The sequence below is a fragment of the Garra rufa genome, chromosome 3 (genome assembly GCF_049309525.1).
Source record: "Garra rufa chromosome 3, GarRuf1.0, whole genome shotgun sequence".
Classification (NCBI taxonomy): domain Eukaryota; kingdom Metazoa; phylum Chordata; class Actinopteri; order Cypriniformes; family Cyprinidae; genus Garra; species Garra rufa.
Genome location: NC_133363.1, coordinates 62,848,406 through 62,875,410, shown reverse-complemented (window position 1 = coordinate 62,875,410; position 27,005 = coordinate 62,848,406). Strand labels below are relative to the sequence as shown.

Genomic DNA, 27,005 nt, shown 5'->3' with positions numbered 1-27,005 from the left:
TGTCGCATTAGCGCTGTCATATTTGACTATAACATGCCATATAGCCTATAACACGCTCTTACATGTTTATTATTTTAATATTTTGGGGGAAGTAAAATTTGCATATGTGGATTCAACAACCAGATGCATTTACACTTGTCCAGTTTCGTCTGGAATGCGTTACCTCCTAAAGTGGTGATGCATTTTCTCCAATCAAATTCCTATCCAATCTTGAAAAGACCAGGGCCGTATCCCTAAAGAATTTTTGTGCAAAAAGTGGCTCCTAGCAGCCAAATTCTAAGAAAATTCTCAGAGTCATGACGTTTTCTTAGAATTTCCCCTAAAAGTGACACGAAAATCCCAGTTAATATAAAAAGCTATTCCTCAAGATTCCTAGCGCTTAAAAGGGCTCCTAAGGCGAGATCTGCTAAGAGCAGGGAAGAGGACTTTTAGTGGCTTAGGAGTTCCCCTAAGCAGCTGCACAAAATGGCCAACAGAGGAGGCAGGAGAGATGTCCTGCAAACACTGGATGACAGGGAATTATTGAGACTCTACAGATTGGATCGTGCAGGAATCATGTTTGTGGTGGATCTCCTTAGAGATGCAATTACTTCACCAACTCGACGCCACAACGCTATTACACCGGAGAAGAAAGTAATCACAGACATTGATAAAAGCTGAGCCGTGTTACCCTCGTTAAGACCACACTGAGTTGTAACGTTGCAATTTCTACTTCATTAAGGACAGCCCCTTGAGATAGGCCATCTTGTTTTCAATGGGGTCCATATGGGAGTGAAAGTACAAAATATGCCAGCTAGGATATTAATATGAGCAAATAAGACACGAATCATTATTTGAACAGGGTGTGATGAGCTTAAGTTTTCACATTTCACCCCTACAGCTTACTATTAATTTTCCAGATATTTTCTTGAATGTGAAATATTATTTACAATTACAGTCTGCATAAGATTAGAGTGTATAATTATGTTTATTGATTTGAGGGTACATCCTTTGCTCATTATCACCAAAAGTTCATTTTCATCAAACTTGTAGGATCAACCAATCCAGGGCCCGTATCCCTAAAGATTCTGAGAATCCTCTCAGAGAGCTCCTAACTAACCTAAAAATTCCTTGCCAGGAGTTTTAGCTTAGAAGTGATTCCAGAACATTTTCAGTGAACTCTGAGCAAGGAATGGATGGAAAATCCTATCTTAGTGAGGAGGTGTGGTTGACCCCGTTGCTAGGTATGAGTCATCATTTCAAAAGCCGTGATTGGTTGATCCTACAAGTTTGATGAAAATGAACTTTTGGTGATAATGAGCAAAGGATGTACCCTCAAATCAATAAACATAATTATACACTCTAATCTTATGCAGACTGTAATTGTAAATAATATTTCACATTCAAGAAAATATCTGGAAAATGATTAGTAAGCTGTAGGGGTTATAGCCTAACATTATAAACTAAAATATGTGAAAACTTAAGCTCATCACACCCTGTTCAAATAATGATTCGTGTCTTATTTGCTCATATTAATATCCTAGCTGGCATATTTTGTACTTTCACTCCCATATGGACCCCATTGAAAACAAGATGGGCTGTCCTTAATGAAGTAGAAATTGCAACGTTACAACTCAGTGTGGTCTTAACGAGGGTAACACGGCTCAGCTTTTATCAATGTCTGTGATTGCTGGCTGGTCTATTTATGAAGGCTTGTTAACAAATATCCTACAAACACAGAAAATGGCCATTTTGTGCAGCTGCTTAGGGGAACTCCTAAGCCACTAAAAGTCCTCTTCCCTGCTCTTAGCAGATCTCGCCTTAGGAGCCCTTTTAAGCGCTAGGAATCTTGAGGAATAGCTTTTATATTAACTGGGATTTTCGTGTCACTTTTAGGGGAAATTCTAAGAAAACGTCATGACTCTGAGAATTTTCTTAGAATTTGGCCGCTAGGAGCCACTTTTTGCACAAAAATTCTTTAGGGATACGGGCCCAGGTGTAAATGCCCTCCCAAAGGTCCATTTTGTACCCCACCTATGGGGCACATTGTCACATGTCTATTTCATGATTTTAGGGTGAATAAAACAAGACCACATAATTGTACTACAGTGAAATACATTAAAAACAATGAGATTTACTTAATTTTTGTTTGGACGCATAACTATTAAGTTAGATTTAAGTATTGAATTATGTAAAATCTACATAACTAAGTTAAATTTCACATGGCCAGTTAGTATGAGTAATTTCTTCTCAAGTATTTTAAGTTAACTCTAAAAATAATCAAGTACATGTCACACAGTCAAGTTTTATAAAATTTACTCAAACAACAAACTGAGAAAAAAAAAAAAAAAAAAAAAAAAAAAACTATTAAAGCATGTGGTTCACTTACAAACATGTGAGCAAGCAAGTAAACAGCTTGTTATCCTTTTAGGATAATATGTCCACTCAACATAATTACCCAAATTATTTTTATTGCAGCAATGTACTGTACATCCTTAGCTCAAACCTTTTTATAGCATTAAGGGTAGTTAACTGTAATGTAAATGAAGTTGCTCCTGTCGTAACAGCTGTGGTCTGTATGTCCCCTTTGTCTGAGATGGTTCTCAGTGTCTCTCAACCGCTCCCTTTCAACAATTGGTCACCTTTTGCTCAGGATGTGATTATCCCAAATGGTCTAAACTGTTGACTTTCTTCTTCTCTATAATAATTAAGCCATTATGGAGCCATATATTGTAGAGTGGAATCTGGTCGAGGACTGTAATTCTTACAAATCCATAAAGCAGTGTACGAATAATGAACAACCGGTTTTCACTTGTTTCTCTTAAAGTAAACACAGGACTCGTCTTTGTCAATCAGACGATGAATTGGAGAGATGCTCAGAGTTACTGCAGACAGAATCACATTGATCTGGTCAGTGTGAAAAACCAGAATGAGAATCAACAGGTTGAAAAGCTTATTAGTGATAGACATTTATCTGGATCACATGTCTGGATTGGTCTGTTCAGAGTCAGAGACTCATGGCAGTGGTCAGATCAGACTGACTCCTCATTCAGATACTGGAACACTGGTGAACCGAATAATATTGGAGGTCATGAAAACTGTGCAGCTGTTCAACTGAGCACTCAGGGACAATGGATTGACAGCCAGTGCATCAACCATTTAGATTTTGTGTGCTATGAAGGCGAGTAGATCCTCACAAAACACACACACACACACACAATCCATCCATCACCTCCAGATCTCTTAAAGTTCTCTCTACATGTCTGCCATGACAAATTCATAGTGTTTTTTATGCATTTTTGTCAGATTTTTTGTCTCTCTCTACTTTCTGCTTGTGGTTTTGTTTTTAGATCCTGAACTGATTGTGATCAAAGATAATCTGACGTGGTCTGAAGCTCTGAGATACTGCAGACAGAATCATGTGGATCTGGTCTCGGTTCATTCAAAAGAGATTCAGCGTCGTGTGATGAACGTGGTTAAACAGGCGTCTACTGCGGCGGTGTGGTTGGGTTTACGTCACTCCTGCACTGTGGGCATCTGGTTCTGGGTGAATGGAGAGACCGTGTGCTATCAGAACTGGGCTCCAGGGAACGGCACATCAGAGGAGGACTGTGAACATGCAGTGAGATCTGGAGCAGTTCAGTCTGGAGGAGATCAGCGCTGGATCAGCCATCCTGAACACGACAAACTCAACTTCATCTGCAGCAGATATTAGGAGTGAAAGGATACAAAGAGCTTCCTTATACGTTTTAGTGATGGTTGGGTTTGAAACACAAATCTAATTGGCCTTATATTTGTTCTCCATAATCAAAACAAGCCCTACAATTTAATACAATAACAGATTTTGCAGACACTTAATATTTAATGACATCAGATGATTCGTTTATTGCATTTGTTAGAAGATTCTTTTTATAAAACATTTGCAGATGGTTTGTGAAAGGAGTTTTTCATTGTACCGTTTTAAGCAGCAGGCGACACCAGCGTGTGGCGTTTCAAATCATTTTCCAAAGCAATTGTTGCAGTTGGTTCAACGTTTGTGTAAATATTTGACTCTGGCTGCGTCCGAAATCGCCTACTCAATGAGTAGGTACTTAATTTCAATAAGTACTTACTTAACGAGCGCTAAAAGAGTACCTACTCAACAGCCAAATCTCGTTGAGTATGGATGCGTTCCGCCATGTTGACGTTATCATGTGACCTATGACGTTATAACAAGCGCAACATGAAATGATATGAGCGACGGATTTAATTCATCTATCTGTAAACATTTTGATGTTGATGAAATCTGCTTATTTTGGATTGATTGAAGTTTTTATATTTTTAACAATACTAAAATGACTAAAACCCCCAAATTTGTTGTCTTGAATATGTTAATGGGCAAAATTGTGCAAAACTAGCTTAGATCTGATTTGTTTTCCTTTTTATTGCTGAATTTCTCTGTCCATTCATCCCTGAAACTTAAAATAATAATAAATAAATAACAAAAACAAATGCAATTTTTAATTCATTGTGATTTTATGAATATTCAAATATATTTAATTTTTTTTTTCTGTATCTAATCTTGTACTATGTACGCAAACCTATTATAGTTATGTTTTCTGTCATGATTGTTCTTTGTTAAAGATACTTAAGTCTTTCCCTGAGTTTGTATGGAATTATAAATTCTGCAGTAATAATAATACAAAAATTTGAGCGACAGTGACCCCTCATGGCATCAGTAACATGACAACCCTACCTAGTACGCTTTCCTCCATGTTTGCAACATCTGCACAAAGAAGACGTCGATCAGTTGCTCAAAGATCTTACCTTTGGAGAAGACTGTTGATTTTACACTCGAAAAATTTAAGTATTGCTACTTAGAAATTATAATAACTTTAGAATGCATTGCTAGCCCACTCAAACACGTACCAACAATAATGATAAATGCTGACTAATAATTAATGATATTTTTAGTTAAACAAGCATAATGTTGTTGTTTTTTTTTTTCAATGAAGTAATGAATAAATGCATACGCTTATGAAAATGTTATATTTTATTTACTGACAACATCAGGAAACATGAATAAATTAGTAAAATAATAAAAGTAACCATGAACATAAATAAATACACATGGAACAAAGCTTTATTAAACATATTGGTTTTTAATCTTTTTCTACTGAGGATGAAAAGACCGCAGCAGATGAGACAAAGGTCTCATGAATACTGAGGTTTCGAACTTACTTATTTCTTCACGTACTCTTTTTTCCTACTATATAGTAGGTAAGTAGGCATATTCGGACGCACTTTAAGTAGACGTACACCCGAATCTCGCTTTTATAAATACCGAAACTCTTTTACAAATACTAAGGATTTGGACATACTTATTCGCTTGCCTACTGCTTTTCCCTACTATTTAGTAGAGAAGTAGGCGATTTCGGATGCAGCCTCTGTTTATGCTGTGTCACCTCAACCCACCATGCTTTACTCTTGTCTGTATGTGTCATGCTCTCATTAGTTCCCTGTTCCATGTGTCCATTCCCCATTGGTTAGTTTTGTCATGTGACCCCTAGGTGTTTGGTATAAAGCCTTCCCTTCCCCCTCTGTGAGGACTGGTCATTGTTTAGTATTTAACCTTTCAAGTTCATGTGTTTTTCGACCCTGGACTGTTTTCTTGTTTTGAATCTTGTCGCCCGCCCTGACCTTCACGCCTGTTTACTGGATTACTCTTTCGGATTTCCCTTGTTGTTCCTGTTTGCTGGTGTTTGACCCCTGCCTGTCTTGACTGCGTCTTTTAATAAAGCTTTGCATATGGATCCACACATCAGTCTCCAGACCCCCATTGTAACAGATATTTATATTCTTTCCATTTTATCCTGAAATAATTAATGTAACTGAAGGGTGTGGTATGAAGCTTATTAATTAAAAGTTGTGTTGTAATGCTCTGTGTTTGCTGCAGCTACTTCTCTTTCCCTTCTATAGAGTTTAATGTTTTAATCGTGTTTTTAGATTATAAATTACTGGTTTAATGTGAAACACTGAGAATTAACATACGTGCCTGAGATAAATGAAATAGTTTATTCTTAAGGTGTAAAATGTTGATTAGAATCATTTTGTGCTAAACATAAATTAATGTCAACAACGCCAGCTCAAATAAACTGTACAACCAGCAATTGCATCTCTTTGCTGTTTTCTAAATATCAGAACAGAAGCTGTTTAAGCTGTAACATATTGGTTAAAAATAATCCATCATCAAAACGAGTTCTATAGAACATTACATCGTGTTTTAAGATTAAAATAATTTATTTAGATGAAACTGGAATGGTATATACAATTTGAGGATTACAGAAAGTGAAATTGAAACAGAATCAACAGATAAGGCTAATATCGTGCATGATCTGAGCTAACTGTGTGGTCATTAGATTTAAATCACTAATGGTACCGCAATTTAATTTAAAACTTTTTAGTTAGTCAGAACAAAACTATCAGACATGTTTTAGCCAACTTGTTAAGTGTTTGAATATCCACATTAGTGAGTTTACTGAAAGCCCACACATACACAGCCTCGAAAGCATTAGATTAATCTGCGCTGAGAAGATGTGGCTATGCACAACCCACGTAAAGAATGTAATTCCACAAGAAAAATTAAAATGCAGGTTTCAAACGGTGATGGCGTCAAAGGAGGCAAAACTTATGGACTGCACCCCTTAACTGTCACCCCCATTTTTTAAAATAGGCAAGAACGTGCACTATCCAAGCTTCAATTGTTGTAATTCATGAACACTTTGGAATACAGATCTAAGGTTGGTCTCTTTTTTAAAGAAGACTATCAGCAGATTATGGCAGAAGTGGAATTTTTTCAAAACAATGAAGTATCAACAAATTATAGAAGTTTAAAATTACTGTAAATAAAATGCACTGTACTATTTTTATTATATTTTATATAAAATACATATTTTACATAACAGGTTTTATCCTAAATTTGATATCAAATTGAAGCCTCACATCTAAATAAGTTACGTTCCAAATTTGAAGTTGATAGGAAAAAAAATAAGGTTCCTGTGAAAGTTTGTTTAGGGCGTTATACCACAAAGTGCCACCGGGTGCCATCCAAATGCCATATATATTTTTTATGCATTTTTCTGTCACAAAAGTCAACATTTTTCAGAAAATTTTCATTCTATCACAAAATAACCACCAAATATGCAATCCTGAGACTCAGATCTTTCCAATGATATGTTTTTTGTCAGGATTGTAAAAAGTTGTGATTCTAAAAGACCGTAATACATTTTGTAACATGACACCGCTAAGGGGGAGGAGACCGCCAAACGATTTTAAAGTACCATTTCCATGGTAAAGCAATATCCGATTTCAAAATGGTTTGATTCTTGAGGTTCTAAGCTTTCAAGTGATATATAATTTATGATGGTTACTAAAACATTTAATAGAGAAAAAGGACAACGGAAAAAAGAGCGCCAAGCGTCCCACAGGTGGGACGGTGACAGTTCAGGGGTTAAGCTAAATGTTAATGTACTCAAACTCAAAAAAGCCTGTCTCAGCTTGAGATTCGTCACCTGACAGTGCTATAATATTAATAATAATAATACAAAAATCTGGCTCCATCTTAGTCAGAAATGTCAAAAAATGTATCTGCAGTTGCTATGTAACGACCAGGTGACACAAACAGGAAATCCTCCGTAGACCGTCTCATCTACCAACGTGCATGTTGGGCTTTATTGACTTTAAAGGATGTGGCTTCTGAATCGAGACACATTTATGGTTTTACTTTTCTGTGATTGCAAAAAATCTAACAGAATAATATGACTTAAATGTAATGAAGAACAATATGACTAGAACAATGACACTCACTGTTTATCCTTGTGCTTCACGTCAGAGATGTAAATAAAATCCAGCCTGAGTGCGTAAATGTGGTGAGGGCATAAACAAATGAGTTATGAGGATGTTTATGTGCAAATGTATTCATGTTTACTTTATAAAGAAAAGGTAAAAAGCAGGATTGTGAAAAGAATACAAAATAAGAATTTTGAAAAGTAATGTTTAAGTGTCCACATTTGTGATGTTCGATTTTTGAACAAATCGTTCTTTTGAGCCGGTTCTTAGGAAGTAACTGGTCAAGTCGGTTCACAAATTGAACTGATCCTAACTGTAGTTCCAGGTTGATAATGCAAGACACAAAGCTACAAATAAACGGATGAGTCGGTTCAACAAACTGTCGAAAGTTGCAGAGGATGACCAAGGATTATTGAGAATTCTGAGGAGTGAGTTGCTGACATTATGCAGATGCAAACAAAACGTACTGTAAAATATACGTTTTACTAGTTATATTAAATAGGCCTACATTTTTATGAAAACATGAAAAACCTGAACTTTCTATATGCTTTAGACATTAAAAACATATCTCTGTTCAATGTCAGGAAACAAATCCAAGATGTAGGTTACACAATATTGGCTGGTTACATCATGAAGTGAATTAAACTGTGACCACAGATTTCACTTAAGTGAATGAAAGGCAATATTAATGTTTTAATTCATATAACATGACACAGAGCTGTCAGAAAATAAATGCATAGTGATATAATTTGCATGATCCAATAAATCACTGTTTTAACTGGTTCATTGAACCAAACTGTCCAAAAGAACCAGTTTGCCAAAGCAAATCAGACTTTGCATCACTAGTCCACATTTCAGCCAAATACAACCAAGTATTTTGAGGAAATAAGACAGGTTCATTCTGAAACAGCAGCAGCAGAAGGTGATATTAAGATTTCAGTTGAAATCATGAGAGTCCAAAAACCTCTATTAATATTATAAATGGTCTTCAGGGGAATAAATGCACAATATGACCACTTCAGTGCAGGGCAGACAGAGTCTTTATCTCATGTCCTCTACTCTCTATGAACATTCTCAACTCTTTTACTGGAGGGTTTGAAAAGGCCATCATAACTACTTTCACCTGTCTTCACTAAATTAACTCAACCATCATCAATCAGCTAATTAGTTTGTTTATATTATGTTTATAGTTTCTGATTATGGTCCATATTCATATAGACTTACTGACACAGACAGCAATATACAAATAAATGGCAAAGAAGTGGACAAATACACCAATATAGAGGAAATGAATATGAAATAGGAGTTTATAGAGTAATGATGGGATATAATAAACAGATAATCATAAGCAGATATAATAAACACATAGTTTAATGATAGATGAAATAGATGTATCATTAAACATTGAAATAGGAATGATAGATGAAAGCAGATATAATAAACACATAGCTGCAGAAAGAAACATCATACTCACAACAAAAACATATGACCTAAATATGTACAAATTGTAATACTGCATTGTTCACTTTTTTTTTAACTGGCCAAGCAGATATTCAACCACTTTGTACAAACCTAACCTTGTTTGAAAAAGTTCTTTTTTTTTTTTTTTTTTTTTTTTTTGCAAATCAAACAAGTGAAGGGTTCATTATGGGTGAATGGGGGAATAGTGGGAAACCTCACATTCCAGGAGGATTGAAGTGGGGAATAGAAGATATTAAAATCGTTGAATGTTTATTAGATTCAGAGAAATATAGGGAAATTAACTAGAAAAGGGATGCTGGATAAGGTGTTATTCAAGTGTAAATGAAATGATTTTTTTTCCCTCTCTCTCTCCCTGAACTATCCTATAGTGGTATATAGTGGAGTTCTGGACATAAATAATTAGGCTGCCTCTATGCTATGGCACAGGCTGAACGTGCTAGATTGGAGATATCCAGAGAGCGGATTTATTTTAATCAGGGGCAAGCTTAGATTTTTAATTTGACTAAATGAATTGAACTACAATTTGATTCATTCTATCGCTTCATGCTACAAGCATGAAATATGACTTTTTCTGTAAGCAGAGGAACTGAACAAACACAATAATTGATTATGGAGGAACCTTTGTTTCACAAACCATTTATTCAGACCAAATATTTGTCTTCAGAATACTGTCTTGTTAGAGCTGGATGTACCAGAGTAAAGAATCTTAGACATAGCAATGGGTGAAACACTGTTGAATCATTACAGAAGAACACTGGAATAAATTATTTCTGCCTCTGGCTCAGGTACTGAATTGTTTACTTATTCAACGTGGGAGGTTAGGAGGTCTTTTTTGGTATTTTAAGAAGTTATAAAGATTTTATTAGTGGTCCAAAATATACATTTTCAGGAACAAAGAGAACGATGTCAATTAAACTGCTCATTAGGATCAACAAAATAGGGAAAACTAGGAAGAATACTGTTGCAGTTAGTGCAGAGTATGTTCTGAAAGGATTGGTTGCTGCTCAAATTAAAATTTCACATTTTAAAACGTTATTAATGGGTTTGAATTTTCAACTATTTGGAATGTAAGAAGACAAAGTTGAAGAGGCATTTTTTTTTGTATTAGAGCATTAATTAAGATGTATTGTATTTTTAAGCGTCTCTCTTTCTTTCTCAGACATTCACATACTTTCTTTTCTTTGACTGAAGCATTTCAAACAGGTTTTAAAAGGCTCTAATTAACCAGTATCACCTGTCTCCACTGATTAACTCAGCCCACATCAATCAGCTAATTATTAGTTTATTGGTTTCAACAAGATGATAAAGTGGCCCATAACAGAGCAACACAAACATACAAAATTAGACTGTTATGTGAATGAGTTTTGCGGCCCACCAATCTATTTTGTTGTAAAATTTACAAATATAAAATTGTAAGTATTTATATATTTATAGTTTCTTGATTGATCCATGTTCTTTTGAAGGCTTTGTTCTGCAGCAATTGGAAATAAACTGATACAGACACCAAAACAAATATGCAAATAAAGAGAAAAAGTTGGACAAACACACAATAAGAAAGAAGCAAAATATGAACATTTGTTTGTACAAAAATACACAATATTTGTGATGTAGATATAGAATAATCAAATAGTCTGAAACTGCAGACAGAAACATCAGACTCAGGACAGAAACACTAAACCACTGAAATAAAAACAATTTGAAATATTTGTTGTTTTCCTCAAAAAATAAAATAAAAAATGGACCAAACTCTATATTTCATTCTTTTTCTCAATGATTAGTGTGTTTGTTGTTTTATGTATGTTTTTATTAGGTTTGATCATGTTATTGAAAGGATTAATGCAAAGCTTCTATAAGCCAGGCTTATTTCAGTTAGTCTGAGATATTTTGAGCCAAATCAAGTGACAAGTCAGACTAACTGAAATAAACCTGGCTTATTTGGTTAACTTGTTTCATGAAACACCCCCCTCTGGGCTGAAGCTCAGAGATACTGCAGAGAGAAAATATGGCTTCATTTTTGTATAATCAAAGTCTGTCAGAAACACTTCTGTTGTGTCCTCATTGCAGCTGTCACAGCGGCTCAGCAACAGGAGCAGTGGGCAATAACATGAAGTCCTCCATAAACAACCTGTCCTCAATAGTAGGTCTCATTTAACAACTGCCACTTCGACATTTGTGGATTTTAAAGTGTGCAACTTTTGAATTGGGGCTCAGTCATAGTGTAACTTACTTGCAGTAAACTTTCTAGCGTAACTGTTGTTGCAGTAAAACTAAAAGATTAATAAGACTGAATGAAATGTAATGGAATATGACTGAAACAATAACACTGTTTATCTGTTAGTTTCACGTCAGAGATGTAAATATTGTCCAGCCTGAAGGTCTAAATGTCATGAGAACATAAATGAATGAGGATGTGTTTGCATGCAAATGTGTTCATGTTTTCTTAACATGCATTTAGTGAACATCAGGCATATGAAAGAAACAAAATAAGAATTTTCACAAAGAAATTCATTTAAAAAAAGTAACAATGTTTTAATTTCCGGCCAAACACAATTAAGTATTTAGATAGAGTCAATAAAACATGTTTTGCAGCTCTGATGTAGAACTGTTATGTGTAAGTCTCAGGCCCTTCTACTTACCCCGTGAGTTTGGTAACATTCTTATTTGTTCTGTTTACGTATCCCCAAACGGCAACGCTTTACGGGCGGCAGACTGTGTTCATGAACAATTAGAATGTACCCCAAATGCCCCTATTTTATTCTGGGAGACTTCAATCACTGTGACTTAAATACTGCTCTGCTAGGTTTTGAACAGTATATTAACTGTTACACCAGGAAAAATCTGAAAAAACTGATAGATTAAACTCTTGCCGTATCCAGTCGGCAAAACAGCAAAAACGTCCTTCTTGCAAAGGAACGATTCGAGTTTTCGGTTTTCTGTTCCTCCTTTTATATGGAAAGCCAAGTCTAACTCGTTCATTGTAGCGGCCAAAGCCGTTTCAAACAACATGTTCATCTGGGACAGCGATCTTTCAAAGTTTACTACATGATTCGGACGTCGCAGTGCTGTCATCATCACCTTAGCTCGCCTCTGTCCCGCCTACATCAGATACACCAATTTGATTGGTTCCCACTATTGCTTACGTATTGCAGTAACCTGCATCATTGCTCGATGCCAGAGTGTCTTGCAGAGACAATTCAAATTGTGCTCTCGCGAGACCTCTGGATTTCCAGGGTAGTGATACACATTTTCTCAGCATCAATACAAAGAAAACAGTGGAGATGATTTTTGACCCTAAATCCACTGGAGATCACTTACCATTGGTCATCAGTGGTCAGAATATAGCCCAGGTAGACTCTTATAAATATCTGGGCATTCACATCGATAAAAAATTGACATGGAGTGCTCAGGTGGAAAATGTCTGTATAAGGGTCCAACAGCAACTGTATTTTCTTCGTAGGTTGAGGGTTTTTGGTGTTAACCAGAAGGTGTTGCTTCTCTTTTACCACACTGTAATCGAGAACATTCTCCGATATGGTATTTCAGCCTGGTTTGGCAATCTTAGTGTACACTTAAAAGCCCAAAATACATGGTTAATGCAGAGAGCCATGAAAATAATGGGAGTTACAGTAAGCAGCATCCCACACTTCAGGCTATTTTTGAAGAAACTGTTATTAGACAGGCTCAAAAAATTGTCTCAGATCCCACTCATGTCCTCCACTCTGAGTACCAACTATTACCTTCGGGAAGGCATTTCAGAGTTAGACTCAGTGTAGACTTAACCGTTTTAAGCAATCATTTGTCCCACTGTCCATTAAAGTATTAAATGATAAGCTAGCCAGAGGTCAACAATCCTAATTTTTTATTAATTTATTTATTTATTTTTGTGTGTGTGTGTGTGTGTGTGTGTGTGTGTGTGTGTGTTTAATTTACAAATGATTACGGTGACTAAAGGTGTGTTATATAATGGGTAGGGTGCAACTTAGTTGCTCACTATATATAGTGAGGTTAGTGATGGGCCACTGTATGTATCACATGAATGTAATATGTTATTTGTATGAAATGGCAGATTATAATGTACTGTGTGTGTCCAATACGAATTTCCTTTAGGCTAGTGTTTCTCAACGGGGGCGGTACCGCCCCCCAGGGGGTGTTGGGAGAGCATCGGGGGCGCTGAAAGCAATAATTTTGAAAGGGGGGCGCTGAGGTGGTTTTGGGGGGCGTTTGATTAAGACGAGCTTAAACCGAATATGTTTGAGCTGAAACTTGGAGAAGAAAACGGTCTGCCACATCCTAATGCCATTTCTACACTGGATGCATCAAAGCGCACTTTCTATATCTATTTGTCAACTTGTCTGCAGCATAAGCGCGCGGAATGTGTTTACTGTAGCGCTCAAGCTCAGTTACTGAATGACTCATTATAACGGGATCTATGTGCTCTAACGCAACTTGTTGCGCCTTTCGCGGACAGTGTAGCAGTGTTAAAGGCATTGCACACTGAGTCCGAAATTTTCGTGTGCGTTTTTCCGTATTCATAATCCTAAAAATTCGTCACACACAGAAAGTCCGATGGGTATTAATTCATCCGTTGTGAAAAAAAAAAAAACGCTAAACAACACGAAATTTTTTTTTTTTTTTTAATGATGGACGAAAATTAAGGAGGCAGCGTGCAAGCGTGATTAACATTACGTGAGGTATTTATTTTTGAACGTGCGAAAAATTCGGACGAAATATTCGGACTCAGTGTGACTCATATTCGAAATAAAATTATGTATAGGTTAATGTGGGCTGTGTTATGGGTTTAGATAGGTTACATGCTTTTAAAATAAGCCTATGTATTATAAATAAAATATAATTACTACTATTAAATTACTAATAATTACTATTAAAAAAGGCAAATACGATTTTTTTTAATGGATGAATAAAAAAGGTTGCATTTGTTTGTTAAAAAAAAAAACATCAAAAAAGCTTTTTAATTGAATATATTTTAAAATGTGTTTTCCTCTTATGCTAAGCTTCATTACTCTAGCTTTCAGTGTCACATGATCTTTCAGAAATCATGCTGAATGCCATAAAATCAAGAATAGGTATTTTTTTCTCTTTAACATTTATTTAATTGACTGAAGTACAAAGAAACAAATTCCAATGATTACTGTCACAAGGAGTCAGACTGAGACGTGCGGATCCATTTGCAGCATTTATTGAGAATCGTCAACAATCAAGAGTAATCACCGGAAAACAGGAACAACGTAGGAAATCCAGTAAACAGTTCGATACTCAGGCAATGGTCGCAATGGCAGGTAGCAGGAATCGTCAACGGGGTACACAGTCCAGAGTCATACACAGAGAATCCAACACAGAGATAAACGCTTAGAATTACGACCATAGGGAACAATAAGACTTCGCAAGGTGGCTGTGTGTGTGAGTGGCTTAAATGCAGTCAGTGTGATGAAGTGCAGCTGTGAGCAGTAATCAGTAAAGTGAGAGCAGGTGAATGCAGTGATTAGAGCAGTGGCTTGTGGGGAATGAAGTCCATGAAGTGTGGTGCAAGAGTTCATGATGACAGGATAGACCAGATACGTGACAATTACACTGGCCAACATATTTTTGTTAATATAAACAAATTTTGAGCCACGATCTAGCTTTGCTTGCAAAGACTGAGAAGCTCATTTTATACCCAAAGATAATCACCTATTACCAATTCATCTGGCTCCTGTCAACTGTTTCAAAACAGTTTAGCTTATTCTATAACCTTTTCACTTCTATTTTTCTTCTGTCCCAATTGTTTTGGAGTGTGTTGCACTTTTGTTACTTAAAAAAAATATATATATTTAATAAAATACATGTTAGTTGGTCAGTGAAAACTTTGGAAATCTTTTCTTTGTAATGTTGTCAATTAAATAAAAGTTAAATAGAATTAACAAATCATAGATTTTATCATTTTACAAAACATCCCAACTTTTAGTGTTGTACTTAGTTTTCTTTAAGGTATTTGTAAGCAAACTTTGAAATATTCTAAAAATTGTGAAATATAGTAAAGTAGAGTTTACATTTCTTCCATTTGCATGTGTAAATGTGGTATTACCCACAAAATTAACCATGTCTACTATCTCAGAAAAAAGGGAATTCAATAAATTCTCAAAAAAGAGGGTATTTACCAAGGGATAATTGTTTTTTTGTTTTACTGAAAGCTAATTGAAAATATCTTAACATATCACAAGAGTAAAAAGGGTGTTCAAGAGTTACAGAAATGGAAGAACAAACTAAAATCACTTATGTAAAAATGTCCTTTTGGATGTTCTAAACAGGAATTTTTATTTAGTCTTTTTAAATTTGGAGCAATAAAGTATATCAGCATCACAACAACACTGAAGCTGTAGCAATGAAAATCAACAATTTGCTTAAAAACTCTGTAAATTAATGTTATTACTGTTTTTATATATATATATATAATTTACTGTAAAAAAGTACATCACTGTCTTTTTCTGATCAATTCAATGCATCCTTGAATTAAGTAAAAATTTTAATGACCCCATACATTTGAATTACAATAAATATAATAACAGTCCTTATTATAAACACAAAATACTAATAATAATCAACTTTAATATTTAGTGAGGACAATTAGACTATGATTTATTTGATGGGGGGCGGTGAGGGACCTGAATAATGGGTAGGGGGGCGCTGGCCCAAAAAAGGTTGAGAACCACTGCTTTAGGACAATAAAGTTTATCTTATCTTATCTTACATTTAGTATATTTTAGGCTAAAACGGCTTGCCATATGGATGAGCACTTCAGAATCTGGGCTAAAGCAGTAGGACATCTGGGGATTTTTTGTCTATACTCTTTTATGAAAAAAATAAATATGAAAAATTATGTGTAATAATAGCTGTTATTACACAGAAGCAACAACAATCCTTCTAACTAGTTTAAATAACCAGACAATAAAATGTCATTTTGTAACATGGTGTTTTACAAACAAACAAACGTAACATCACTAACTTTATTAATGTTTTTACTGTGCTGTTAAAGGCATTTATTGTATTTGTTTTACTTGCCTAAATTTTAATATACAGTTATAATATATAATAATTATAAAGCAAACAAACATATGTAAAATGAACTTTATTTAGGGGTAGCACCAGATAAATGCAAACATACATGTCAAGCTCAACAGGGATGTAATATGAATTATGCAGCCCACAATTAACATCAAAGCAACTGTTTAGTTGTGCAATTTAAAATCTAAAATTCTGAATTGTCATATATGTATATATTTTTTTATTACAGTCCATATTCATTTTGACTGATACTGTCTGACACAGGTGTCAGTATGCAAATTAGGGCATCAAGATGACAAAAACACACGTATAGAGGAAGTAAAATATGAAATACTGGTTTTTCGAGTTATAAACAAATGATGTGATGCTGAATGCCAGTTGGGAGCAGATATAATAAACACATAGTTTGAAGCTGCAGACAGAAGCATCACACTTGGGATAGAGAAACAAGACCTCTAAAGTAAGAACAACTCACATGTTCATTCTTCAGCCATAAACTGAGAATTCTATTATACTGTATGGCTAAGATTTTTGTTGTTGTTGTTGTTGTTGTTGTTTATTTCATCATGAATGTTTTGTTTTTTCAATATTTTTCTTCCTCAGAAATGGACCAAACTCTACATTTCATTCTTCTCATTGGTGAGTGTGTTTGTGGTTTTAATTATGGTTTATACTTTTATCAGGTTTGATCTTTTTTTGAAAAGTATTAAAGCAAAGCCTCTCTTTCACAGCTCTCTGCTCCGTATCTGAATGTGTTCAGCGTCAGTATCACTTTATAAATGAGATGAAGAACTGGACTGAAGCTCAGAGATACTGCAGAGAGAAATACACAGATCTGGCCACCGTTGACAACATAAACGACATGAACAAGCTAAACAAGAGTGTGAATAATGATAAAGAGGTCTGGATTGGGCTGCAGAAGACGGGTCGTGATCAATGGCAGTGGTCTTCAGGTGAACCTGCTCTCTATCTGAACTGGGCTACTGGACAACCTGAAGGCAGAGATGATTGTGCTGTGATGAAAAATGGAAAATTTAAGGATTTGCCATGTAGTGATAAACGGCATTTAATCTGCAACAACAGTAGGTGCAGCTATTTAACTACAACAACCATTCATTTATGCATGCACCATAAACCAAATTTTAATGCAATATTAAACACTATTACTGTTTGTTTTTGTTGTTGTCTATATATATATATATATATATATATATATATATATATATATATATATATATAGAGAGAGAGAGAGAGAGAGAGAGAGAGAGAGAGAGAGAGAGAGAGAGATGATACAGGAATCTATGGATGTAGTTGTTAAACATATAACATTCATAAACATACAGCAGTAACTAGAGATGATGTAGCTTGATATTTTCAGTATTCAGTATATCAAAAACAAATATGTTATTTATTTAGTTTTAGTAGATTAATTCAACTCTAGTCCATGGACTCATGATAGTCCATTAAAACATAAACCAACCAAACATAAAGATGATCACTATATATTAATTAGTAAATTACAAGTCTACAATCAACATATGTTTCTACGGACTAGATAACTGACATATTTAGCTGCAAGGTAACATCTTCTCTCATCTGCTCGTTGTGTCTGAACCAAGTATCCCATAGAGATGTGTAAGAAAACATAACGGAAAAATAGAAAGAGCTTTAAAATCATCACCATGTTCACAAATGGTAATTCGTGTTTTATCTTTTAAGCAAGCGCAGAACTCATCTTTGTCAATCAGCTGATGAATTGGACAGACGCTCAGAGTTACTGCAGACAGAATCACACTGATCTGGTCATTGTGAGAAACCAGAATGAGAATCAACAGGTTCAGCAGTTCATTCGTGACAGACAGTTTTCTGGATCACATGTCTGGATCGGTCTGTTTAGAGTCACAAAAACATGGCAGTGGTCAGATCAGAGTAACTCCTCCTACACATACTGGAAGTCCGGTGAACCTAATAATGCCGGAGGAAGTGAAAACTGTGCAGCCGTTGAACTGAACTCTGGGACACAGGAACAATGGTTAGATATGTCTTGCACCAAGCCATATTCTTTCGTGTGTCATGAAGGTGAGTAGATCCTCACAAAACACACACAATCCATCCATCACCTCCAGATCTCTTAAACCCTCCTGTGACCCTAAAATCCGCTAACACCTTTTTTCCACTGGGGTCAATTTGACCCCAGCAATTTAAAACCTCCAGAATATGATTTTTTTTTTTTTTTTTTTGCTAAAAGGTTGGTGTCAGGTAATTGATGTCTTTGTTGACTACTGAACAACACTCTGAAACACCCCCCCCCACACACACACACTTTCACTGTCAAACACCTGTGACAAAATCTCACTGACAGAGAACCTTTGCTTAGAGGCCATTTTCAATTGAGAGAGCAATTCAATTGACAGTGGTTCTTGCAATACTACATGTTTTTTTTTTGTTTGTTTGTTTGTTTTTTTATTATTATTATTATTATACTTAACATATAAAAATATAGTGCATATTATAAAATCATAGCATGTTATAGTGACCTCAATATCACCCAAAACAAATGTGTGTACATTTTTTACAGCTAAAAGACCAAAGAACACCGATGTGACAAAATGTGTACAGGGCATTGAAATGATAATTACATGTTAATTTTATATTTACCAAGTTTTCCCCATTAAATTAGGAAAAGTCATTCAATCTGAAGCAAAAAAAAAAAAAAAAAAAAAAGTCAATACATGTACATACGTTAAACATTGAATGGATAACAGGAGGGTTAAAGTTCACGCTACATGTCTGACATGCCAAGTTCATCTGTTCTGCATGTTGTTTCTCTCTCTAATTTCAAATTGTGGTTCGTTTTGTGTCCAGACGCTGAACTGATTCTGATCAAAAAGAATCTGCCGTGGTCTGAAGCTCTGAGATACTGCAGACAGAATCATGTGGATCTGGTCTCGGTTCATTCAAAAGAGATTCAGCGTCGTGTGATGAACGTGGTTAAACAGGCGTCTACTGCGGCGGTGTGGTTGGGTTTACGTCACTCCTGCACTGTGGGCATCTGGTTCTGGGTGAGTGGAGAGACCGTGTGCTATCAGAACTGGGCTCCAGGTTACGGCACATCAGAGGAGGACTGTGAACATGCAGTGAGATCTGGAGCAGTTCAGTCTGGAAGAGATCAGCGCTGGATCAGCCGTCGTGAAACTGAAAAACTCAACTTCATCTGCAGCAAAAATTTAGAGTGAAAGGATATACAAACCCTTCATGTAAGAGAAATTATTGTGTCCATGTCCTATAACTTCATTTTCATTAATCACTTTCAGTAATAATTTCACATTGATTAATTTTAGGAGACAGCCGTACATAGTGGTTAAAAAGGCAGAAATCTTTTGCTCAGATGCTTGTTATAATAGTTCAAATGTTTGTTTTTTTTTTTTTTTTTCAGTAAACAGTTTTCGAACTGTAAATTGTCTAAACTGTTCTTTTAAGGGTCTGTTTTTCCAGGTGGATGATGTTCTTTGGATATATCCGTGCAATTCCTGTGGGTTTGTTTGCTCCATTTCAAGAGCTTCAGTGGCCAGAAACATATGAGATGATATGTGAATTTAAATTCCTTGTATTTGTATTTGTTTAAAGAATCTATTTTTGCTGGTGTGACATCTAATCAGTGAGAACCAACATATTGTTTATTCTTAAAAAACTGAAGTTTGGGTATGAAATATCTACAATCTTTGGTGCTAAACATTAATAATCAATAATTATTAATATGTTAAATTAATCAAAAATGTAAAAAAGCAGCACCACTGCTGTTTTACTTCTTCTACTATTCCATTGCACCGTGTGAAATACAGTGAAATCTCAGCTGGATAAAGCAAGTCAGTGTCATGCTAGTAAGAATTTGATGGATGACAATTGTAATCAAGGATAAGACTAGGGTTGCAAACTTCAGAAAAGGAAAGTAATGTTTTCTATTTTAATGTTCTTTAAAATGTAATTTGCTGCTGTGATCAAAGCTGAATTTTCAGCATAAATAGTTTTATGTGATCCATCAGAAATTCTGAATCCTTCAGAAGTCTTTCACCTTTTATCACCTTAACTTTTATTTATTTATTTATTTGTATTATAAACAGAGAAAAAAATGAAAGGTCCCATACTTTTGAATGGTAGCGTATATTGTTACAAAGGATTTCTATTTTGAATGAATGCTGTCCTATTTATATTTTTATGTATCACATAATCCTGAAAAAGTATCACAGGTATAGTATATAAGTATATTTTCAATAATGATAATACATCAGCATATTAGAATGATTTCTGAAGGATCATCAATTCACCTTTGCATCACAGGAATAAATTATATTTCAAGTTATATTAAAATAGAAAACCGTTACTTTAAATTGTAATTATATTTCACACTGTATCTTATTTTAACAAATAAATGCATCCTTAATGAGCATAAGAGACTCTGTGTGTGTGTGTGTGTGTGTGTGTGTGTGTGTGTGTGTGTGTGTGTGTGTGTGTGTGTGTGTGTGTGTGTGTGTGTGTGTGTGTGTGTGTGTGTGTGTGTGTGTGTGTGTGTGTGTATGTATGTGTGTACCTGGTATTCATCACGTTGTGGGGACCAAATGTCCCCACAAGGATAGGAATACCAGTGGATTTTGACCTTGTGGGGACATTTCTTAGGTCCCCATGAGGAAACAGGCTTATAGATCATGCATCATGTGCAAAAATCATGAAATAATGACTTTGATGAAAACCTATACTTTGGTCCCCTGTTGGATGGTGAATTGCGACGTGTTTTTAGTTTGTTTTGTTATTTCTTACTTTCACCAAAGAACACTAAGGTTTAAAATTAAACTTTTATGTTAACTTAATGTATGAAATATTGTAAGTTTGTTTCATTAAATTCACAAAATATAATAACATTAGAACATTGATACTTTAATTCAACTAAAGATATTTAATACAACAGTCAACATAAAGCTTTGAGTTTATAGCTTCAACATCTTTTATAGAGATTTTTGGATGGCTAAAGCTGATGTTTTAGTGTCATTGTGAATGTTTGTTTTAGACTACACTTTTGTGCAAAAATCATGAAATAATGACTTTGAACAACTTTACTTTGGTCCCCTGTTGGATGGTGAATTGCGACGTGTTTTGAGTTTGTTTTGTTATTTCTTACTTTCACCAAAGAACACTAAGGTTTAAAATTAAACTTTTATGTTGACTTAATGTATGAAATATTGTAAGTTTGTTTCATTATATTTTCTGAATTGAAAAACATAATAACATTGATACTTTAATTCAACTAAAGATATTTAATACAACAGTCAACATAAAGCTTTGAGTTTATAGCTTCAACATGTGTGTGTGTGTGTGTGTGTGTGTGTGTGTGTGTGTGTACCTGGTATTCATCACGTTGTGGGGACCAAATGTCCCCACAAGGATAGGAATACCAGTAGATTTTGACCTTGTGGGGACATTTCTCAGGTCCCCATGAGGAAACAGGCTTATAAATCATGCACAATGAGTTTTTTTGATGAAGTAAAAGTGTGCACAATCTCCTGTGAGGGCTAGGTTTAGGTGTAGGGTAGGTGTAGAGCGATAGAAAGTACGGTTTGTACAGTATAAAAACCATTACGCCTATGGAATGTCCCCATAAAACATGTAAACCCAACATGTGTGTGTGTGTGTGTGTGTGTGTGTGTGTGTATGTGTGTGAAGTATATAAAGTACAACAGTATATATGAAAATGCAGTTATTCTATTCTACTTCTTAGTTTTGCATGATGATATGATGAATGGATGGTTCATTTTAACAGCTGATCTGATCACACACTTATATTCGCTTAATAACTCGTGCTTTTAAAACAAATCCACGCTGAAAAGAATAACATTAACTGACATCCTGACGTGACTCTCCGCAATCAGGTTTTCTCTATATTAGAGCCGTTCTGAACTTACTATATGAACGCATACTGGATCCTTGGACTAAAAGGGGTTCACCAGTATAAGAAATTTCAGATCATAAAATTCTGTCTCTTTTCATTTTTAAGGTATTATTTTAGTTGTAATGTATAATTAGCAATCAATAATAATTGTTATTTTACCAATCGCCTCCCGGACGGAGCGGGCGGGGTAACGTTAACGTAAACAGTGCATCAACATCAGCAACCAACTAACGTCGTAAACGTCAGTCCTCTCATCGAGTGCTACAGAGAAAGCAATGAATATCTTAACTTTGTCTTTCAGCTGATGGTTCAAGTCTCTTGCAAGGTCCCCAATTCTTTCAGCCACTGTATTTCTTGACAAGCTAATACTGGCAAAAGCCTGTGTTTTTTTTTTTTTTTTTTTTTTTCAGGACACACAAGCTCCGCTGCCTTTACCACGCCAATTTACGCAAGTGCTTGCCACACATCTCTTCAGTTAGCCAAAGTGTTCGAAATTTGATTTAGGCGCCGCTTTAGAATGCGCATGCGTGTTAGCGGTTCCTGCTAAAGCGCAATAGAAGCAAATTGAAATTATTAATAATAAAATAAAAATGAATAAAACCAAAGACGATATTGCCGCGAATACTCATACATAGACTTTATTTAATAATACTACTACTACTAATAATAATAATGATAATAAAAAAAGATTTAATATTAAATATTATTGTTCAAAGCATTCCGCGGGCTGTATTGGACGACTTAGTGGGTCGTACTCGGCCGCGGGCCGCATGTTTGACACCCCTGATTTAAAAGAACATGCAACAGAATAGCTCGCTCTAAAAAGGGCTGATTCTGACCAGGTAAAAATAATGTTTTTTACACTACCATTGAGAAATTTTAACCAAAGCATGTTATAGACTTCTCATTAAGACCCTAAAGAAGGTTAAGTCATAGGCGAGGCAACCAATCACAATCAGTGTTTTCTAATTGATGCTTGCTGAAGAAGTGTGGGTAACACTTTCTATGAAGCCCGTATTTATAATACATTATAAGGGTATTTCTAAGGCATTATAATAAATGCATAATGCATTATAAAAAAAACTTATATGTTATATCATCTCATGAATAATCGTAACAGCAATTATAATACTTTATAATACGCGAGTATTTGAGGTTATAACTTTTAAGATTATGATTATTTATAACACTCAATGGACGCCATATTAAATCTACTTAATTTATAATGGACTATATCATATTACATTTATTTTTTACATTATATTACATTTTATTTTGATGGTCCACTTAGTCTATTTACTATAAGCTTAAACTGTCCAACTACATTTCAACTAACACTCCTTAGAGTATTAGTAGACTTAGGTTAAGGTTAGGTTAGGCTAGGTAGAAGGTTCATGTACTTGCAAAGTTACCTATAATATAATTTAATAGTTTATCTTTTGGGGAAACATCAAAATTTAGTGTTAGCATATATATACACAGCATACTTCTAATGATAATTACTTCTAGCGGACATGGAGTTGCAGAGTTACTTATCTAAAGTTGGACCCTACCGTTCTCCTCATCCTCCTGAAGCAGGGGGGAACGCTCTCTTGAGGACCACACCCGTGACTACCTCTCCCTGGCAGAAAAGTCCCACTCATGACCCAGAGACCAGCCAACCATCACCACGACACGCAGAGTTTGAGCCCGAGTGCACCGTGGAGGAAGAACTAGAGCCCTGGATCTTCAGCTCTCCATCTCCGCCTTGGGCTCCTCTGCCAGCTGCTCCGCCTCTGTCGGTCGGCCCCTGGAGTCAGCGGTCCTTCCTCCACCAATGGCTCCTCCCTCTGTCGACACCACCGTGGGTCGTTGTCATGGCTGTGATCTGGGTCCTGCTGGGTTCCTCCTGCTCCGGGTCATTTTTGAAAAATGTTGCATTTATTGGCACACTTATGTTATCCCACATGTCTTTTTTTGGTTTTGGAGGTTATCCATACTCCAAATTTTCTTTTGATTATATCCTTGTTTTCATTAATAGGTTGGGTAAGTTCGGTTTTCTTTTACGTTTGCATGTCTTACTATCGGCCATGATCATTTTAGTCAGTCAATTAAAATGTTTTTTATATGTATATCTGCTAATTGTTTATAAGAAGCGCACATGTAAGAGGCTGACAATTAGCTGAGCATATACTTGTCTAATTTTTGACACTAATTTACATTAGTGGCAATTATTTTTTTTTTTTTTAAACCTTTATTAGAATATGGCAACATAATATCGCCCTCTATGAACAAATCTCTGACAGAGACTCATCCCCTATCAGCCAATCACAATGTGCATAGTCAGTAGGCATGCTGACATCATCCATAGCAACAAGGTCAACCCCGCCCTTACTCTTAGATTAAGACTTCTATAGTAAAAGTTTGTCTCAGCAGCTTTGGGAATAAGTTTTAAGAGAAAACTCTTAGCTAAAAACTTTTACTGCTATGCAAGAGAACTCTTAGTGCTAAGATAAAATGTTTTGTGAATACGGGCCCAGGATTACAAATCTCTTAAATTGAAAAGTAATAACACTAGAATAGGCCTACAGGTGGATAATACGTTTTTTGTGAAGAGAAAAGGTTGCGGGGTAGAGGGGGCCTTGGAATCAAACGGTTGAGAACCACTGGACTAGAACAATAACATTCACTGTTTATCCTTCTGTTCAACGTAAGAGATGTAAATATAGTCCATCCTGGACATAAGTAAATGAATGAGGATGTGTTTACATTCAAATATGTTCATGTTTTCCAAAGAAAAAACATACAGTAAACAGCAGGAGTATGAAACAAAACTAAATGAAAATTTTTAAAGAAATTAATTAGGTTTAATGTATCTTTTTGTAAATACAGTATTTTGATGAACATTTTGATGAAACGTGCCCATTTTGTGGTCGTTATCTGATCTTGTTAAAAGCATTCTTCATTAATTACCATCATGTCGTTACAAACTAGTATAACCTTCATTCCTCTTCGGAACACATATTTTGATATTTTTTATAATAATAATAATAATAATTCATTACATTTATATAGCGCTTTTCAAGACAATCAAAGCGCTTTACAGTGTCAGGGGTATCTCCTCATCCACCACCAGTGTGCAACATCTACCTGGATAATGCGACGGCAGCCATAGTGCGCCAGAACACCCACCACACACCAGCTTACTGGTGGACAGAAGACAGAGTGATGAAGCCAATCAGAATATGGGGATGATTCGGAGGCCATGATGGTCAGAGGCCAATGGGCAAATTTGGCCAGGATGCTGAGATCACACCTCTACTCTTTTCGAAAGACATCCTGGGATTTTTAATGGCCAAAGAGAGTCAGGACCTCGGTTTAACGTCTCATCCGAAGGACGGTGCTTTTTTACATTTACATTTATTCATTTGGCTGACGCTTTTATCCAAAGCGACTTACAATTGGGGAGAACAGCAAGCGATTCATCCTAAGAGTCAGATCGAAGCGGGAAGTGCTCGAAAATACCATAAATCAGGCATTGTTATATGAGTACATGCTATAAAGACAAGATCAAGAAAGATTTTTTATTTTTTTTTATTGGGTCAAATAGATTTGAAAAAGATGGGTTTTTAGCATTTGGAGGAGGCAGCATTCCGGATAGGTGTGGGAAGAACGTTCCACCAGGCAGGAACAGTGACCTAGAATGTTCTGGAAAGTGATTTCATGCCTCTCTGTGGTGGTACAATTAGGTGTCTTTCACTAGAGGATTTCAGACTTCTGGAAGGAGTGTAGATGTGTGGTAGTGAATGGAGGTAGGCAGGTGAAGAGCTGGTGACTGTCCTATATGCCAGCATCAGTGTCTTGAATGTGATGCATGCTGTAACCGGTAGCCAGTGCAGGGATATAAAGAGAGGTGAGACATGGGCCTTTTTGGGCTCATTGAAGACCAGTTGTGCTGCCGCATTCTGAATCATTTGTAGTGGTCTGATTGTACATGGTGGAAGACCAGCTGAAAGAGCACTGCAGTAGTCCAGCCTAGAAATATCCAGGGCCTGGACGAGGATTTGTGCAGCATGCTCTGTTAGGAAGGACCTGATCTTTCTGATGTTGAACAACGCAAACCTGCAAAATCGAGCAGTTTTAGCAATGTGGTCTTTGAAAGTTAATTTGTCAACAAAGATTACACCAAGGTTTCTGGCTGAAGCCGATAGGTGAATTGTTGATTAACCTAACTGGATGGTGAAGTCATGCTGTAGAGTTGGAGTGTCAGGAAAGACAAGGAGCTCAGTCTTTGCCAGATTGAGCTGTAGATGGTGCTCCTTCATCCATGCAGAGATATCCGCCAGGCAGCCTGAGATCCGTGTAGCTACCGATGGATCATCTGGTTTGAATGAAAGATAGAGCTGTGTGTCATAAGCATAGCAATGGTAGGAAAAGCCATGTGCCTGTATGATGGGAACCAGAGATGTAGTATATATGGAGAAGAGGAGAGGTCCAAGAACTGATCCCTGAGGAACCCCAGTGACCAGTTGATGAGTTTTAGATACCTCACCTCCCCAGGCCACTCTGAAAGACTTACCAGAGAGGTAGGATTTGAACCAGCGAAGTGGTGTCCCTGTGATGCCCAGCGATGAGAGGGTCGACAGGAGGATCTGGTGATTCACTGTGTCAAAAGCTGCAGATAGGTCCAACAAAATAAGTACTAATGATTTGGAATCAGCTTTTGCAGTCCGCAAGG

The 27,005-nt window shown here is 36.0% G+C and overlaps 2 protein-coding genes across 2 annotated transcripts in view; both read left to right on the top strand.

Annotated features, from left to right (window-relative positions):
- Positions 1-3,694, top strand: part of LOC141332431 (C-type mannose receptor 2-like) — a 5,044-nt gene extending 1,350 nt beyond the window's left edge. Inside the window, exons 3-4 of the mRNA XM_073837566.1 lie at positions 2,807-3,160; positions 3,330-3,694. Coding sequence (XP_073693667.1) covers positions 2,807-3,160; positions 3,330-3,694 — 719 coding nt within the window. The remainder of the gene's footprint in view (positions 1-2,806; positions 3,161-3,329) is intronic.
- A 13,258-nt stretch (positions 3,695-16,952) lies between these two features.
- LOC141331711 (C-type mannose receptor 2-like) lies at positions 16,953-19,583 on the top strand. Its single transcript, XM_073836744.1, has 4 exons — positions 16,953-16,986; positions 17,079-17,429; positions 18,067-18,426; positions 19,213-19,583. The coding sequence occupies exons 1-4, from the start codon at positions 16,953-16,955 to the stop codon at positions 19,581-19,583; spliced, it is 1,116 nt and encodes a 371-aa protein (XP_073692845.1).
- The last annotated feature ends 7,422 nt before the right edge of the window (positions 19,584-27,005 follow it).

What these genes read in the sequence shown, in the direction of transcription:
- LOC141331711 (XM_073836744.1), top strand. Translation starts at nt 16,953, where the DNA reads ATGGACCAAACTCTACATTTCATTCTTCTCATTG. An exon ending in ACATTTCATTCTTCTCATTG is followed by an intron (nt 16,987 to 17,078) that starts GTGAGTGTGTTT and finishes TCTCTTTCACAG; the next exon opens with CTCTCTGCTCCGTATCTGAA. An exon ending in TTCTTTCGTGTGTCATGAAG is followed by an intron (nt 18,427 to 19,212) that starts GTGAGTAGATCC and finishes TTTTGTGTCCAG; the next exon opens with ACGCTGAACTGATTCTGATC.